Below are 17,722 nucleotides of genomic sequence, written 5' to 3'. Positions count from 1 at the left end.
TAAATAACCCCTGGACAGTTAAGTCCAGTCAAAGGTGACCTTGGGGTGCAGGCTATATAAGGCAACAAAGAGGAGTCTGGTATTATGAGTCAAATGAGGTTTTATATCACCTATGATTGTTGCAATAAGTGACCACTCCACTATGCTTTTTTTGTTGTTGCATACATTTGATCTGTAATTTAATTGTCACTATCTTTGTTTGGACCGTGTTGTTTTGTAACCCCTGTTACAACTATGGACCTGCAACTGAGGAAAACCTGCCATGTGTTTATCAAAGAATGCAGCAGAATCTAGTCTATGAAAGCTTATGCCATAATATTTGTTAAGTCTTTTTAAGGTGCCACAAGACTTTGTTTTTTGCTGCACATGAACCCCTGGAAATTGTATAAACCACACACTGTTAATTGAAATGTAATGTGAACCAAGAGACATTAAAACACAAAGCTTTCTTTGCAGAAGTGTCTTCTACAATTTCCATTCTCATTACTTTGGGTTCCCATTTTGGCAGCAATTGATGGATTATAAACTCATGTCCACTGTCAGGTCATCACCATCACAACTAAGGCAGTGACCTTAAGGCAGTGACCAGACTGTGCTGAAATCTGAGGACAACGGTGAAATGGTGAATGGTTGTACATTGCCCCTATAACTTGTATTTGGTGTTCTTACCTTTTGGAAGCATTGGTCTGTTGGATCTCATCTTTCAGGTATGTTTACTCACTTAAGCTTATATCTCAGCTAAACCAATATAGAACAAAAAGGCAACCGCAAAATGGCAAAAGGCACTATGGGCCACCTGCTATTACAAAAATATGTAATTCCAAACCATAAGCAACATCTGTTGCTTATAATACTTGACTTCATGGAGCCATGCATCTCTGTGATACGAATGCAGCCTTTGACAATCCACTTTTTAAAAAAGTGTTGAAGGTGGTTTAATTCTCCCCAGCAAAAATAAGTCCATCTAAATGTTACTTTTTTATTGCTGATAAATAGTTCTTATGTACAAATGTTAAAATCTTCATTACTCTAGTGTCTTGAAATGCCAGACTATTTTCTTTAGATATTGGGGAAAACCTGCAGTCTGAAATTTGTTTGAAGGGCATAATTTTGGCTTCAAAAGCAAAACAATTTTACTCTAGGTTGAAGCTTAAAGGGGTCATTTTGGGAGGACTTAGCTTAAAATTACAGAAACAGGCAGCTGAGCTGTTTGGCAGTTACCCTGTTTCTCATATTTTAAGCCATACCCATAAAATAAGCCATAGCAGGATTTTTAAGCATTCAAGGAATATAAGCCATACCCCGAAAATAAGACATAGTGATAGGCGCAGCAGCAATGCTGGCCACGGCAGGAGGAGGAGGAAAAAAATAAGACATCCCTTGAAAATAAGCCATAGTGTGTTTTTTTGAGGAAAAAATAAATATAAGACGTGTCTTATAATATGAGAAACACGGGTCTCTCTCTCCACCCAAATATATAGAACTGTGATCATTCTAAACACAAGAGATTGCTAAAAAGTTTTTCCTTTTTAATAAGGTTCTTCATTTTGTTTTGTTTCTAAATCAGAAGAACTGACCACCTCATTCTATAGTTTTTTGTGGAGCTACAGGCAGCCCTGTTTAGGGAAGTTTTTAATGTTTGATGTTTTATTCTGTTTAATATTCTGCTGGGAGCTGCCCAGAGTGGCTGGGGAAACCCAGCTAGATGGGTGGGGTATAAATATTATATTATATTATAATTATTATTATTAAAAATTACGATAGAATGAAAAGAGTTCTTCCTCAGAGAGGGCATAGTTTATTACAGTCAAAAATAACCCCCACCCCACCCCCCAATAAAACAAAGTGTGAAGACATGTCTGGTCTGCTTAATGAAACATCAATACTGAAATAATACCTTTAATATATTATTTATATTCCCTTACTCCTATAACAAAATACTTGCTTTTAACAGCTGTCCATACAAGCAATTGTGGGTATTAAGTCTCTCGAGTACTTTACAAACTTAGGAATGCTCTGCTTTGATAATTCACCAAGAAAATACTTTAAGAAGTATTTAAGCTACTTCTGAAAAATATTACTAATAAATTGGAAGAAACAATTCTTTATATGTTACAAAACCATAATTATACCAAATTATACCAAATACAAAACCACATACCATTGGAATTCTTTCTTTGCATACCTTATGTTCCAGTTTGACAGTCACTTAAGAGGATGATGGCCTGAGTAAAGCTGAAAAACTGCAGAAAGTGGCTGCAGTTAACTTGATACAGTAAGCAAGAAGTGAATGAAGTCAGTACATTGGCTTGATTGCGAAAGATAGAAGTATCAAGTAATTACCACTCTGATAACAGCAGCGAATATCAGATATGGAATTTTCACCGCAGGCTCCTATGATAGCAGCTTCTCTAGTATTTGTTTCACCAGGACAGGGTCTGAGCGTCCTCTTGTTGTTCTTTGAACCTGTCCAATAAGCTTATTCAGTACTTTTTTGTTGCCCTTCTTTATCTCTGCCACCTTGAAAGAAAAATTACAAAACAAAACTCATTTTTGAGCAACATCAAACTAAAGCAAAAACGCACCGAAGAGAGTCGCTGCTAAATCCTAGTCTTCACGACCGGAAAAGCCAGAGCAAACCTTGAGAACTGGCAGGTTATTTTCTGTTCTTGATGTGCCATCATAAAACGTGACAGTTTAGCAACCCAGAAGCTTAGAATGATTTTATTTCATTACCATAATATTAAAGAATACAATTCTCATGTCCTTTCTCACATTTCCATAGAGCAAACTAAGGTCTACCTGGATTTAAAGATTCTACATTTGCAAAGCAAGGTTGTTGTGCAGCACAAAATGGCAAGCCAAGATGGACTTTCCTTTTTTGCCAACAGCAAGCTTGGTGTAGAGAGCATGCATTGTGAAATTAGATTGTTGCACCGATCAGTCTTCGCCACTAATGAGGTGAAGGTTCATTACAGCACTCTACAGCAGGCTTGTAATGGAGTCTGTTACAAGAGGCAGTGCGTAACTTTCCATTAGTTGGGCTAACAAGTTATCTCATCAGTAGAGCAGATATTTCTCCATTAACCTTTATATATATATATATATATATATATATATATATATATATATATATATATATATGATATATACATGGTGTTTTTCAAGAGCAGTAAGTGATTTCACAGATTTAAAAATACACACTAACCCATGTATGTTGTTTGTTTGTTTGTTGGCTGAATTCTGTGAAACAAGTTCCTGCTCGGCAGGAAAACTGGTGGTGGTGGGGAGTGAACTGGCTTGCTTGAGCACCTAGCAACTTACAGTATTCCAGGAGGAGGTATGATTGGCTCGAACCCTGAACAGGAGCACTGCTGTTAAGGCAGATGTGGGGAACTTTTGGCTCTTCAGATGATAGCCTGCAGCTCCCATCATCCCTGACCATTGGCTGCACTGATTGGAGGTGATAGGAATTTGAATCCATCATCCTCTGGAGGACATGTTCCCTAGGCCTGAATTAGAGTCAGGGTGTGATTTTATCCTTTTACTACAAGCCCCATTCGTTTGAAAGCAAGCTCTCAGCACTAAAAGAGCAGCAATGAAAGTCTTGGAAAGAATAAAGCAGATCTGTAGAACCTGCTATCGTTATGTCACCCACAGCCCACCAGCCGTGTACTGTGATCTGCCAAAAGAAATCACAGCCTTTCCTAGCCTCATAAGGTAAGCGAAGGCAAAAGGCCTATAAACCCACTAGCTGAGATGCATTTGGCTTGGTGGGTCATGTGAATCCCACTTCTGCGACAGAGCAATGGTTCCTTTAATCCATCAGCTTGTTAACGGCAGTGGCCATCCAGCTCTTCTGGGGAGCCCACAAGCACAACATGAACATCTCGTTCCCCAGCAGCTGGTATTAAGTAGCATCCTGACTCTGAACTTGGAAGCAGCTGCAAGCAGACATCATAACTAGTACCACTGGACTGAAGGGAAGCAGGGCATTCAGAACTTGCATTCTACTTTCAGGCTGAGCAGGGAGTCATCTCTGGACTAAGAAGAAGAAAAAATAATGCAGCTACTGAATCTCACAACTATACACTAATTCAAGGTCTGATGGGGTAGAGCTGCCCTGTGGACACTGGTATCATTGCTTACCTGGGCAAGGGCGCCGACAGGGCTGTATGGTGGCACTGGGGGACAGCCACTAATCTTGGGCAACCTTACTGGTCCCCCTTCCATCTAGGAAAGTAGTAGTAGCAGCAGTGCCTGTGGCAGGAGGGGGGCTCTAGGGCCCAACCCAAACACACCACTACTGTTTGCCAGCACTTTAATTAGTCTGTAGTACTACGAGATACGGCATCTGCTTTGTGGCTCGACCACATGCACGGCTGCTGGCAACACCCAGACACTTTTCAGATGATTTATGGGACTTATTATTATGCTTAACTGCGGTCTTTCAAAACCATTCAGTTAAAAGCTCTTATTATTAAAGCAAGATACCTGTTCTGTCACCAAAGCTAAAGGGTTTATTCAAATAATTCTATAAACAATACAGTTATTGCCTCAGTACTGGAAAACCAAGTAAGTTCTCTTCAGGTAATGCTGCTGCTGAGGGGGAAATCTAATTTTCCCAGCACCCAAAACATAGCTTTCCGTTGCTGGGGCAAAATACCGTATTTCCTCAGGGCTAGCAAGGCAGTTTCTAATTTAATTGCCAAAGCCACAGAGGAGGTGATTGCAGATTTATAGCACATAGAAGGTTGCTGGATGGTCCCTGTGGCATCAGGGATACGGCACAACTCTCCCTATCCTGTTTTGTGACTCTGAAATAAACATTGCTTCAAAATCACTTACAGGGGCTACGTGGCAGTGTGTATCAAAAGGGTATTTCCCCATCCCCTACTTCCGCTCCCAAACATCCAGCTATGTCCTGCCGTTATTGTGGCATGATTGGTTTGCTCTTGGAACTGAATAGTTCTCTCTCTGCAAAAAAACCCCAAAACCTATGGTCCCTGCGGTGAGTGTTTTGCCTATTATACAGGAATTGGACACAGTGCTACTTGTCCTGGAAAAGGGCTTGCAGGATTATCCTGTTGATATTGAAGTCGTGGTGTGGCAAATACTTCGATTAGTTATCTGGAAAAAGTCCTAAATCATACATAAGATCTCATGGTAGTATGAGCATAGAGTCACCAATTTAAATAGTGTCTTATCGTTTAGAAAACCAGAATCAAAACAGCCTTTGATTTTTCATGCCCGCCTCCACTAGAATACTAGTTAAAGATTTAAATACTCAAAATCCATGTTGTTATTGAAACAAAAAAACACTTGTGGTCCTTGATCTGTTTTAATGCTCAGACTGCCTCTGCTTGCACTTCAGTACCAGCTGGAAAACACAGAGGCACTTTCATCAGCCACTGCAAATTAGTTAGCACGATGAAGGTCAGGCAGACCTAGCACACGCTCATTTTATTTATCAAAAGCTCTCTGCAAAGCTGTTAGCCTCCAGTGAAGAGCTGTGGGTGTGGGTAGCATTGTTCTCGATAGATGTTAGCATTTTCCCTACTGCATATGTAACCAGACAATATTTTACTTAACGTTAAGCCATTCATTGCTGCTTTTCCAATCTGTGCTCAGGAGAGAACGCAAAAGCACTTGCTCTTTATAAAACTAATTTTGGATCTTTGGAAGGATTTCTTTTAATTTGCAAGGGTTTATTAATTTTAAAAACCCCTGTAAAATTAGAAGCTTCAGGTGGACATATTTTCTACTTTGCTCCTATTATTCCATGCAAATGCTATTTTGCAAGCGTATAGTCCAAAGAATATCCACGTTAGTGTAGAGTTGCTGGAGTCAAGGGGACATGGATTTAAGTTGCCATCTCCTGCAGCCACTTCATGTGTCACAATGCAATTTCCCTCCCATTTTCTCTGAAGAGTTTCCAAACAAAAGGGCAACATGAAAGGAAGGTGGCAATTTAAATCTTTTATCTCCATCACCCACCCTGAAGAGTCAAAGTCTCTTGTTCCCAATTTCCCAGGGTTGCTATCAATATCACCTCTTTCTGATGGGCTCCCATCACAGTCTGACAGATGCACTCAAGCTCATTCTGATCCCGGAACAGTTCAAGTTTCTCTTCTTTAACAATCAGAGATGGAGTCTTCCCTTCCCCCTTCCACATCACTTCCAACACCTGCAGCATCAAGATAAAGGAAAATCAGTGCTTGAAACATGTCTCTCAGAAGGCAAGGATGACGTTTGCAATAACAAGAAGGCAAAGATGTATTAACAGGCATAATGACTCCCATTCTGACACAAAATCAGAAATCAAATCTTCTGATAACATCCCATATCTTGATGCGCAAAGGATGTAAAGTTTCCTAATTCTCAGATAAGTTTCCTTTAGAAAAATCGTGATTGCCTCTTTCTGGACTCACATTTCTAGTTCTCTCAGAAAGCAGGGTAATATTTAGTCTCATGTGCCAAGCAGGTATTTTTTAATTGTGGCACAGGTGTGCAAGGCTATGTCACAATCCTACTGAGAAGGTATTTTTGGTGACCCTTGTCCAATCATAAAAAAGCATCATTAGAAGAGTCACATCATCCCACATGCCTGAACACAAACACCTCTACACTTTAGGGTCTACGGTATCCAGGACTACTGTAGTTACTGCCCCAAACAGTAACACTAGGCTAAATGAATACTTCTCCTGGCTCCTAATGCTGTTCGCAGGCTCCACATAAAGCATCTCACATTTGGGCTCAATAATGTGCCACAATAAAATGTCTATTGATCAGGCTTGGTGGAAAATCTCTCTCCTATTTTCTTCCTTTATAAGGGATAATACATGTCCATTCTTTAAGTCTGTAAAATGCAGCATCTTCCTTTTGGTTAAAAAAAAGGGGGGGCTCTTAGCGAAAGTCTGGTCTCAAATGTGATGTGCAAAGTCAAGGTTACTAATGCAGACTGGTTATAACTAACCGGTGTGTACAAGTGTGTGTCTAATACTATGGATTGAATACATATTCCAGGTAGTTTTGGGGTCTCTTTCCCTGCCCCTCAATGCTTGCTCATCTGTGTACAATGATGATTTTGGCCATAATTGTGAATACCACACTAGGTTGGGACTGTGTAGCTGGTAGTATTTATTAACGGTGTGACCTCTGCATATGCACATCATGGAGTATGGATAAATGAAATTGCAAAATGAGATTTAGTTGAGATTCCTGCATTGCAGGGGACACTTGGCTAGATGACCCTCAGTGTCCCTTCCAACTCTCCAATTCTATGATTCTACAAATTTCCCACAGTTACCATTTAACCAGGCAACTGTTACTCTGCTGACTGTCAGTGGGGTAAAAGGAGTCATAGACCACAGAGGTGTGGAAGGTTATAATGCAGAACCCTGTGGCAGCTCTAGCCCAGTTATCCATCACTGTGAAGCACAGCTGGATGAACTTAAGTGTCTGTCTGGAATAATTATTAGTTAAAAGTTACAGTGCTTTGTAGTTGGGCTCTGATACCTTGGAAAAAACCCTAGAGAATGGGGCTATTTATAAAAAGGCAATTTCTTTGGGCAGTCATTTTCTGTATTCCCTCTGCTCTTATTTCAGAGATGGAGGCAGAGAGAGAGAGAGAGGGAGCAGAAGGAGACCTTTTAAAACAGCTGCTTCTGCTCATTCCTGCACTGAAGACATAATTGCATGTTTGGGCAATTGCAATTTGCCAATGCAGAAATGACTGTCATGTTGGAAATTCCATGTTACTAATTCACCAAAGCTAAGAAAATGGAAGTGCTTTTTAATGTAACGCTCCCTAGCACAATTAGCATTGCTTTACACAAAACAAGATTACAGCGAGATGGGGGAGAACTAACCAAGTTACAAATCTTCCGCCACAACGGTTGAAATTTCTCCCAGGGCTACAAGATCACCTGGTCCAAAGTAACGGTACAGGTATGTGGCAAACTACACATTGATGCTATTTGAGCCACTCTTCAAATAAATCTGCCTTGTATCAAGTCTCCAAGCCGTTAACTTGCAGTTGCATTTGTTTGGTCGGAGGCCACAAAATTGGCAATAACAAAGCAATCCCACGTAGCCACTGTGCAGCTTGATCTCATTCTTGAGACAGTCAAGGCATGTGATGGTGTTAAATATATTTAAGTAAGCATTTCAGAATCTTTTGTAGGGAAGAGATAGGATGAAGACCCTGTGTTCATCAGGGTTGACAATATATAGTATGCAACTAGATGGACCACTGACATTACTCAGCGTGAGGCACCTCTCTATCCTTAAAAGCTGGGATTTGTGCAGCTTCCCAGTCAGAGCTCTTAATCATGGAAAACATGCCAAATGTCTCACCTGAAAGGTTCTGTTGTATAGATATGAATTAATTGGCTATACAGTAAGCAAAAAAGCTCACACCTGGAAAGATTCGCTGGTTGCTGTGTGCATAGGTTTGGAAAAAGGTTTGTTTGGGAGTGCTGCAATTACACAATGCAGCCATATTTCCTCTCATGGCCACAAAACATACCATTTCTAATAAGGCTCACAGCCCTTCACAATTTGAGCTTCCTGAACTGCAGAAAGCATAAACAACAGTAGTAGTAGTAGTAGCAGCAGCAGCAGCAGCAGCAGCAGCAACCCTGCTGGAAGCTTCCAACAATGTGTACATGTGTTGCCTGTGTGCGTGTGTCTCAGTTTGTCTAGCCCATCAGTGCTGCAGTTCAATCACCCCACTCTCAAATGCAGCAATTCATTCACTGTTGTGTGTGTGTGTATATAGCTATTTGTGCCCTCAGGCCATCCAATCTCCCTGCCTACTGCTGAGAATCGTTAGAAACATTTGTTATTCTTCAGACATCTAGCCCATCAAAGTCCTCTGTAGCAAGGATGCTGTTTTTCACAGGATTAACCAATGATGGCCAAACAATGACTTTGTTAGTTGGTGTCTTAATTATATTGGTTATTAGATTGCATTTGTGAAGCCCACCCTGGATTTGAGGTGGGTATAAATCTTGAATAAGTTATTAATTTAAAGACACAGAGAATACTAGTTCTATTACAAACAGATGAAAGCTAAACAGTCCTCCCCCAACAGGTAAAAGGTAAAGGTAAAGGACCCCTGGATGCTTAGGTCCAGTCAAACGCAACTATGGGGTGCAGCACTTATCTCGCTTTCAGGCTGAGGGAACCAGTGTTTGTCCGCCAACAGCTTTCCAGGTAATGTGGCCAGCACGACTAAACCACTTCTGGCACAACGGAACACCATGATGGAAGCCAGAGCACACGGAAACACAGTTTACCTTCCTTCCACAGCGGTACCTATTTATCTACTTGCATGGGTGTGCTTTAGAACTCCTAGGTTGGCAGGAACTGGGACAGAGCGCCGGGATCTCACCCCGTCACATGGATTTGAACCGCCAGTGGTTTATACCACAGCACCACCCGCTCCCTGCCATTAACACAGTATACAAATCAAGAAAAAAATATTAGAAATCTAAACACACTCTGTAAGATACTGACCTGGTTTACAGATTTTAACTATGCTTTAATGTGAACATAAACACAATGTGCAAGTTGATGTGCCATCTAAACCTGGCCTTGTGCTTTGTTTCTCTCCAAACAAACTATAAAAGGTAAGGTTTGTTCTTTGTTTACCACTCATTGTTTGTTTGGAAAGAAACAAACCATGAGCCAGGTTTGGATGACACATGAGTCAGAATCTGGCTTCTTTCATTAGCAGGAAGGAGTGCTGAAGGAACTTTCCTGCAGTGTGCAAAGCTCAATCACATTAAACCATAGTTTGTGACATGTGACGTGGTCCACTGAGAGCGTTGATATCAATGCATTTATGGAACTTCTGCAAAAAGCATACAGAGGACACTGGGTAACGGTACCGTGCCAACCTGCTTTATACAATACATTTCTTCAAAGGCTTAAGGTTCAGTGCTCTTAAAAATACTGTCCCATCCTTTGCTAGGCTGCTACTGCAGAAGAGAACAGATGTCATGTCGCAGTGGCAATCATGGTGATTAGCTGCCACTAATGTTCATATAACTGATGCCTCTTCACGGGGACAAAAAGGCAGTAAACTGCCATTCAGCCTCAGTTACAGATAAGTCCAAGATTTCTGTACATGCCCCATGAACTATAGTCACAAGTTAAAAAACACACACACATGCTGTATAATTTTTTAAAAAATTATTAGCTTAACAACAAGCCACAAAATAAAAAGTTCTTTAAAAAACATTTTGAAGAAGCTTGCATATCTCTCATATGAGACTGAGGCTTAGAGTACACATAGTAATGATCCTGTATAGTTTTCTCCACCTCCAAACCCCCATCAATAATTTATTTTCACCTAAAGTGGCCTCTGAGGCTAGTCTCCAATAGTAAACTAGCATTAAGGGAATATGAACTCTGGCAGTTTTTCAGCTCTAAAATGTGTCCTTCCCCCCCATGCCAGCCATTTTGCGAGCCATGGAGAAAAACAAAAGGATACATTTGATCTTCCTCTACAGAGACAAAAAGAGATTGGGTGGGCAGCTGAAGGCTGATGACAGGCCGAGAAGGAAGATTTAATATTACCCCATCTCCAAAAAGAAATTTTTGAGTGGGGGAGTGAAAGTTGAGAATCACCGCTACATATGATTTTCACCCAATGCTGAAATCCTACCCACATTGCTCAATGGAGCTAAGTTCAAGCGAGACTTATTTCAGAATATATACGCACACGATCAGCCTTGCACAAGTATGCCCAAACAATGATCCTTTTATCTTTTGTCGTTTCTTTGTAACTGAACACAAAAATGAGGAAATGAGGATTATTGAGATAATAGATATCAGCTTTTTCTTTTTTGAAAGGGGGTTGTGTTTTCAAACTAAGGCCAAACAAGATATAACATTTTACAAATTCAAGACTCAAATGCACCGTGACACAAACAAGCTCATGCTGAAGGTAATGTTAAAAAGAGGAATGCTCACTTGTTTGGCTGCCGAGGAGGAAATCGTTCCGCTTTCCAGAAGGTTCAGAAGTTCGGCCAAAAGAAGAGGACTGACTGGACTAGACCACATAAAATGGATTGAAATAAGCAGAGATGCAGAAATACAGCACAAGATACTCCTCACATTTAACATAGTTGTATCGAAGTTGGGATGTGCAGAAAACCATCTGAGCAAAAGGCTCCAACTGTTTTGCCTGGGTCGTACATTAGGTTTCCCCATGACCATCCTAATCCAGTTCTGTTCATGCAATTTTAAACAGGAGGTGATGTGCTAGCTGCAAATGCATCCCACTGAGAGCACTGTAGTGCTGGCTGACATCTGTAGTCATTTGCACATTCTAATGGATGTTCACCCTCTTTTCTTCGCTGCCCACCTATAACTTGCAACATACTTTTCTCCTTCACCCATTGATCTCACCCCTCTTCCTTTTGTAAATTAGTAGAACCAGATAAAGAAGGTTCAGTATGATTTTTATGCATCAGTTGAACAACAGTAACTACTATGTAAGAAACTGAACCTTCAAGGTTACTGTGGCATCCCTAATTACAGAACAGTTTATTCAAATGCCCATGTGGCAACAGAGGACTACATTATTTACCATTATCGAAGACTAATATTTGTGTACAAGATTTGCTTGCGCAAAAGTATAAACATTAAAAAGCCTCACCTTTCCTTTACTTCAAGGTTATACTGTTTTAAATAGGCAAGAATATCTTTTACAATCCAGCCAGCGACCTTTTTGGGAGCCATTCCTGTTGCATTCACCACAGCTTCAAAAAATTCTGCTAATCCATCTTCGTTCTGCTCAGAGACAAAATGGTGTGTTAAGATGGCAGCAGCTGAACCAGCTATCCACACCACCACAAAAACAAAAAATAAAAATAAAAATAACAACTCATATCCATGAGCTTTTGGGCCTTATCACATGTGGAATATTCTTAACCTCTTGGCTTCGCAGCTTATTTGCAACAGTCAATTGATCAACATGCCTCAAGTTAACTTCACAATGCTTCCAAAAACTGCCACAGCATGAGTATTCAATAGAATAGCAAGATAGGCATGCCTTTAGCCTCTCCACGGCTAGTTTTGCAGAAATTATATACCCTTATAATTTGTGAGGTTTTTTTTTTTTGCTTGTGTGTATATGTTTTCAGTTAGGCTGCTCTTTTTAGTGTTCTGAGACCACCAAATACATACACAATCAGAACGGCACGACCCACCCTGCAAGCATACCATAGTTTTTCTTCCTTTCCCTGTGAAATCAGATGACATCACAGAAGCATGTAAGCACTCACATTATAAGGGAGTGTCCCAAGGGAGAGATGTGTACACATATGGTAAATATTTGTATCTATGTCACTAGACAGGTAAAGAAAGGCACAGGTGTTGAGTGCAGTGGGGAAGGAGGAGCTTGACAAAACTCCTGTTAACCCAGTATGAAAGATCAGCCAGGACTCGCCCTGCTTACTGTCCAATTTCATAATAGTATTCTATACTGATGCTTTCCAAAATGGCTGAAATAGATATGGCTACAACAGCCCACCCAGTAGCTGAACCAGACCTGGCACATACAGTCAGAATCAATTTCAGACAAACACAAAGCAAGAGGAAAACACACAACTCTATAATCTTCAAACAGATTATATAGAGACTCGGTAATTAAAGGCAGATCAGCAAGCATCATTGGTCACAATATAAATGCTTCTGTCAAATGCGAGTGTGTGTTTTAAGTTGAATCAAAACTCCTCCTGAGTGACAAGCTGAATCCTTGCCTTCTGGTTCTTGCAGTTTTTGTATTGCAAGCAAGACTTGAGCAGTCGTTTGCTCCCAGACAGCTTTTACTGCTGGAAAGTTGATCAAAATGCATGGCAGACTCAAACTAGCACTCACTCAGCACAGAAGGCTGGAGTAATCCTATGACTCATAGGAGGAATATTTTTCTCTCAGACAGTTTGTCAGCTTAGGGAATAAGCTCACACACAAGGCAACCCTTGAACGGAACTTGCTTATATCCAGTGCCAAGTGCAATCGTCTCCAAAATCCTAACCCTTATCCAGTCCCATTCAGTTCAAAGCAAATTTGTCAGGAGATTCAATTATCTTACTGCATATATTATACACATATTCCTAAGAGCTTGATGAGATGTTCAGTCTGGTAGAAAGCCTACATATTTAACAAGTACACCGATGTGGATCTGTCTACTACTGCTGCCATTTTAAATTTCATATACACACTTGCATGCAAGTCAAAGATGTCAGGAGATGTTTAGGGAGATTACTCAGGATGTATCGGAAATAACACCCTGGTCCCACAGCAACAATAACCCGCAGTCCACTTGCCTAGTGCCCATTCAATCAAAGGAGAGATTTGAGCAGGAGCTCAGAGCAATTACTAGCTGTGTGCAGACATAGCCATTTGGGAGGGGGGCCATTTGGTCCAGGGCCTTGAGCTCAAAGGGGGCCTCACATTTAGACACCAAATGCATCCCATAAGGCCGTAACTATCATATGTAATGTATAAAAAGCTGAGATTGTTGAAGCAGAGGCAAAAGTATGCGAACAGCTCAGTGAAATTAAAAGCATTTGGTGAAATTTTGGACAGTGTTCTCGAAGCTACAAACATGGGTTTGACCAAACTGCAGGAGGCAGTGCAAGACAGGAGTGCCTGGCGTGCTATGGTCCATGGGGTCACGAAGAGTCGGACACAACTAAACGACTAAACAACAACAACAAAGCAGTTTCAGTTTTGAACTTCAGAAAGTAGGTATCACTTTTCACTAGCGAAATGTGTTTTTTTCAGTGGTTTGGGGGATTTTCTCACTGCTGAAAATACTGGGAGCCAAATTAGTTACTGTGAGCAGAGCTAAACCAGAGGTCCTTTTATGTATTTTTTATATTCAATAAATATACTGGAGGTCTTGGTGGAACAGCAGCATAGTCCAAAAGATACTAAAGTATATACAGTGGTACCTCAGGTTACAAACTCTTCAGGTTACAAACGCTTCAGGTTACGGACTCCACTAACCCAGAAATAGTACCTCAGGTTGAGACCTTTGCTTCAGGATGAGAACAGAAATTGTGCACTGAAGGCGCGGCGGCAGCAGGAGGCCCCATTAGCTAAAGTGGTGCTTCAGGTTAAGAATGGTTTCAGGTTAAGAACGGACCTCCGGAACGAATTAAGTTCTTAACCAGAGGTACCACTGTACATACATTAAAGTCTTATAACTTCAACCATTATTTAGATCTGTGTTTCACCATACAATGCCTTATTCACACTTGGACCATAACCTGCTTCAGCTACATGTACAACACTGAATTTATTGCCTTTGCTGCATATTGTTTGTTTCCTACCTATTTTTATGCGCAGGCTCTAATTATTTTATTTTTGGGGGCTCGTTACAGTTAAAGTAGCCTGGTGGAAATTTAGAATACATACTTCAAAATCTCCCTAAGGATTAATGCAACACTGACTAGAGTGACCAAAGAATAATATTTCATTACTGAAGTATGACTTTATTTTAATGCAATTTCCCCTGCACAATGCTTCCGCTAACAAGTTGGCAGGGAGTGTGGATCTTGCATTTTGAAGGTGTCCCAGTACCTATGCCATTTATTTAATGAGCACGCTTGGGCACTCTAACTTGAAAGACTGTTCATTAGATTTATGCATCCTCCCCATTAGCAATCTGTTTGTATTCCTGATATAGGCTTAAAACACCAACGGAAACTAGACGTCTCAGGTGAATTTAGATTAGCTGGACTCTCAGTAAATCAAAAGAAAAGAAATAGTGTTTGTGGAGCAATACTCTCCTCCCCAAGACCTAAATGTAGAGAGAATGGTTGGCAGGAAGTCATTATTGGACCAAAAACATTGATAGTACTCCCGTTGGCTCAATGGGTTGGTACCATCTTCGGAATAAGCACCTGAGTTACTTTCTGCTCAACTATGCAGGCTTCCAGAATAGGCCTGGTGTCCAAGTGTCAGAAAGACACATTAGACAGAAAGAGATGAGGGAAAAAACACAGGAGAAAAGGCTAACATTAGTCAAAGCTGAGTACTCAGTAGAATGAAAGGGATCTAAGGTTAGGCTAGGCAGTCTCATTTATTTCCCCTGCTAAAAAGAAGCCCAGGAGCCAGCATATATGTTACATGAAAGGGCTTGTTCATATAGTAGGCTTATGACAGATACATGCATGATTAAATTCCAGCAAAGTGTCACAGTTTCTAGTATTTAGAGTGCATTAACGTAGGTTTATGGTAGAATAACAGATCAAATGTCATAAAGCCATACGGTGCTGTTCTATTCTATGAATTTCTCCCCCTTTAAGCTACAAGGGTGGTCCCAAGGTCATGCATCCAAGAGAAGGTTAACAAAAAATTTAAAACTGCTTGGCGTGCGACTTTTCAATGTTACAGACAGCGATACTCCACGGAATATAGCCACAAGCTGATGAATAATGTGGGAAAAGCCCTACTGGCCCAGCTCTTAAGATTGATTGAGCTGGTACATTAGGATGAGATGCACCAACTGGGCTCACAGAGCACACACTTTAATGCCAGCATTCCAGAGATAGTAGTGTTGTAGGCAAATACATTGGAAAAATTACAATACAGGAATGTTTTTAAGACAAAAAAGGTTTTGAGGCTACAATAACTAGCTATATATTTCAATTTACTATGATGCTGATGGACGCAAGCAAAAAAGAAAAGAAAAGCAGGTATAGTTTCAGAGACCCTGTTGTGTACATTATCTGAGCAGAAACAGCCAAGCGTGTTGAACTCATTTTCTACGTAAGAAAAATCTATGAGAACCGACAGCTAGCTAATATGGCATTCTTAGCAGTGTTTTCTGAAGCACTGAATCTTTTGAAGTTTCTTGGTTTACTTGAATGTTCAGTCAATAGACCTACCAATAAGGTGAAACTGTGCTGCGGCTGAATCCCATAACATTCAACAAGCTTTGCTCTCTTCGCACTGGGGAGGTCAGGAAGCCTCTCCCGAAGCCAATCAATATTCACCACTTGCCGGTCGCTTGTGTGAGCAGGCGAAGATTTAGAATCGTGAAGAATCAATGGAGGAAGGTTTGGCTCCGGCATAAACCTGAGAGAAAACAAAGGGAGGCTCCTCTACTGTCCTTTTCACTTAAACCCTTTTGCCGCATCCCAGCCACCTGTGATGAAGTTGCTCCTTCTCCTAACAATTATGGGACTTAATGGAAGCAAACCAAATGCTCGGAGTCCACAGCTGAGTGCAAGTCCTCTCAGCAGCAACAGATAAGTCCCTGTGCCGAGGTGCATAACCTCAAGCTTTTCTCTCTCTTTTTTTCTTTGATGATCCGCCACTAGCTGTCAACAGCCAGCAACGGGGAGAAGGAATAAATTTAAGCCATTTTACGCCCTCCCCAAAAAACACAAATAAAATGCAGATGCCGCTTATCGTCCTCGGTGCCAAACAGGACCTGTGATTTCAGGCCAACTGGGAGTACAATCTGGCAAAGGGGAAAAGGAAGAATGACAGCCAGATGCTAGCAGTGTTCCACGCAGGTTGCAACCTCCCTCGTATTAGTCGGAGGAGTTTCAATGAAAGGAGGAAACCGCGCTAAAAGCCAAGTTGCCATCTTCAGCGGGGTGCCATGGTAAATAAATCTGAGTGACAACATCAAATGACAAGGGCTGCGCCGAAAAAGGGGCTAATTCAAACCACCACAAAAACATGGCGATTAAAGAGCCAACTCCTGCCTTGCACAAACAAATGATGGATTTGCAAACTTAAACAATTAAAGCGTTGCCATGTCTCTTTGCAAACAGCTGAGATGCATTCCTTGAAGAAGTTACACTTAAGCTGCACCCGCTACTTTCAAATCCAGATTTCAATAAACAAAAGCACAGTTTAAAAAGCAAGTTTCACTCTAGGTTTTGAATTGATTTATTTGTGCTTTCTTTCTCCCCGTTTTTATTTTATTTTAAATAAAACATTCAAGTTCATCAGTTTAAGCTGTGAAACAGGCTGAGGCTAGCAGATGTGTAAAGAACTAATGAAATAGCCACAGCGCCCTCCTCACAAAAGTATCCTGCGATATAGGGAAATGAGGTCTAAAGAGGTTAGTACTGCATTAGCTACAGTGTTCAACTGCATTAGCTGTGCAAAAATCTAAACTCTATTGAAAAAAGTACAACCACTTTTATCCATGAAGCAAGGGCACATACATTATGATCAAATAATGATGGACAACTGGAAGTGCTATTTATGCAGCTTTGAACATACCTGGAAGTGGGCTTTCAACAAATTTCAGCTGGTAATAAACATTTGTAGCACCGACTACTAAAGAGGTGGTAGCTATTTCAAATATTTGAAGGGCTGTCAGAAAACAACAGATCAGATTTATTTTCTGTTGCTCCAGAGGGTAGGAGCTAAACCCACTGGTTCGAAGAAAAAGGAAAAAAATGATTTTTAAAAAAAGAAAAAAAATGATTTAAAGAGTGAACATTAGAAAGAACTTCATGATGGTACGAGCAATCCGACAGTAGAACAGACCAGCTTGGAGTGTGATGTATTCTCAACTCACTTTTACTCAGAGTAGACCCATAGGTCATGGCTAACTTAGTTCCGTTAATTTCAATGGGTTTACTTTCGAGAATACAACTCTCTCTTCTAGCAGGCAGGGATAGATTGCAAAGTCCTGACTGACGACCAGCTAACAAGAATGAATGTTATTTTC

At 40.7% G+C, this 17,722-nt stretch overlaps 1 protein-coding gene across 3 annotated transcripts in view; it reads right to left on the bottom strand.

The window, feature by feature from the left end:
• Positions 1 to 1,883: 1,883 nt before the first annotated feature.
• GATB (glutamyl-tRNA amidotransferase subunit B) overlaps positions 1,884 to 17,722 on the bottom strand; it is a 39,068-nt gene continuing 23,229 nt past the window's right edge. For 2 of the 3 annotated variants that reach the window (XM_088661089.1, XM_035112165.3), the window contains 5 exons: positions 15,915 to 16,104; positions 11,672 to 11,805; positions 10,984 to 11,062; positions 6,053 to 6,187; positions 1,884 to 2,520 (listed from right to left, as the gene is read on the bottom strand). In XM_088661089.1, coding sequence (XP_088517215.1) covers positions 2,395 to 2,520; positions 6,053 to 6,187; positions 10,984 to 11,062; positions 11,672 to 11,805; positions 15,915 to 16,104 — 664 coding nt within the window. In that variant the 3' untranslated portion in view covers positions 1,884 to 2,394. The remainder of the gene's footprint in view (positions 2,521 to 6,052; positions 6,188 to 10,983; positions 11,063 to 11,671; positions 11,806 to 15,914; positions 16,105 to 17,722) is intronic. The other variant, XM_088661090.1, reaches the window with a different exon arrangement.

Source organism: Zootoca vivipara, chromosome Z1 (genome assembly GCF_965207765.1).
Source record: "Zootoca vivipara chromosome Z1, rZooViv2.hap1.1, whole genome shotgun sequence".
NCBI classification, from domain to species: Eukaryota; Metazoa; Chordata; class Lepidosauria; order Squamata; family Lacertidae; genus Zootoca; species Zootoca vivipara.
The sequence above is the reverse complement of the archived record's forward strand: the minus strand, read 5'-3'. Positions and strand labels throughout refer to the sequence as shown.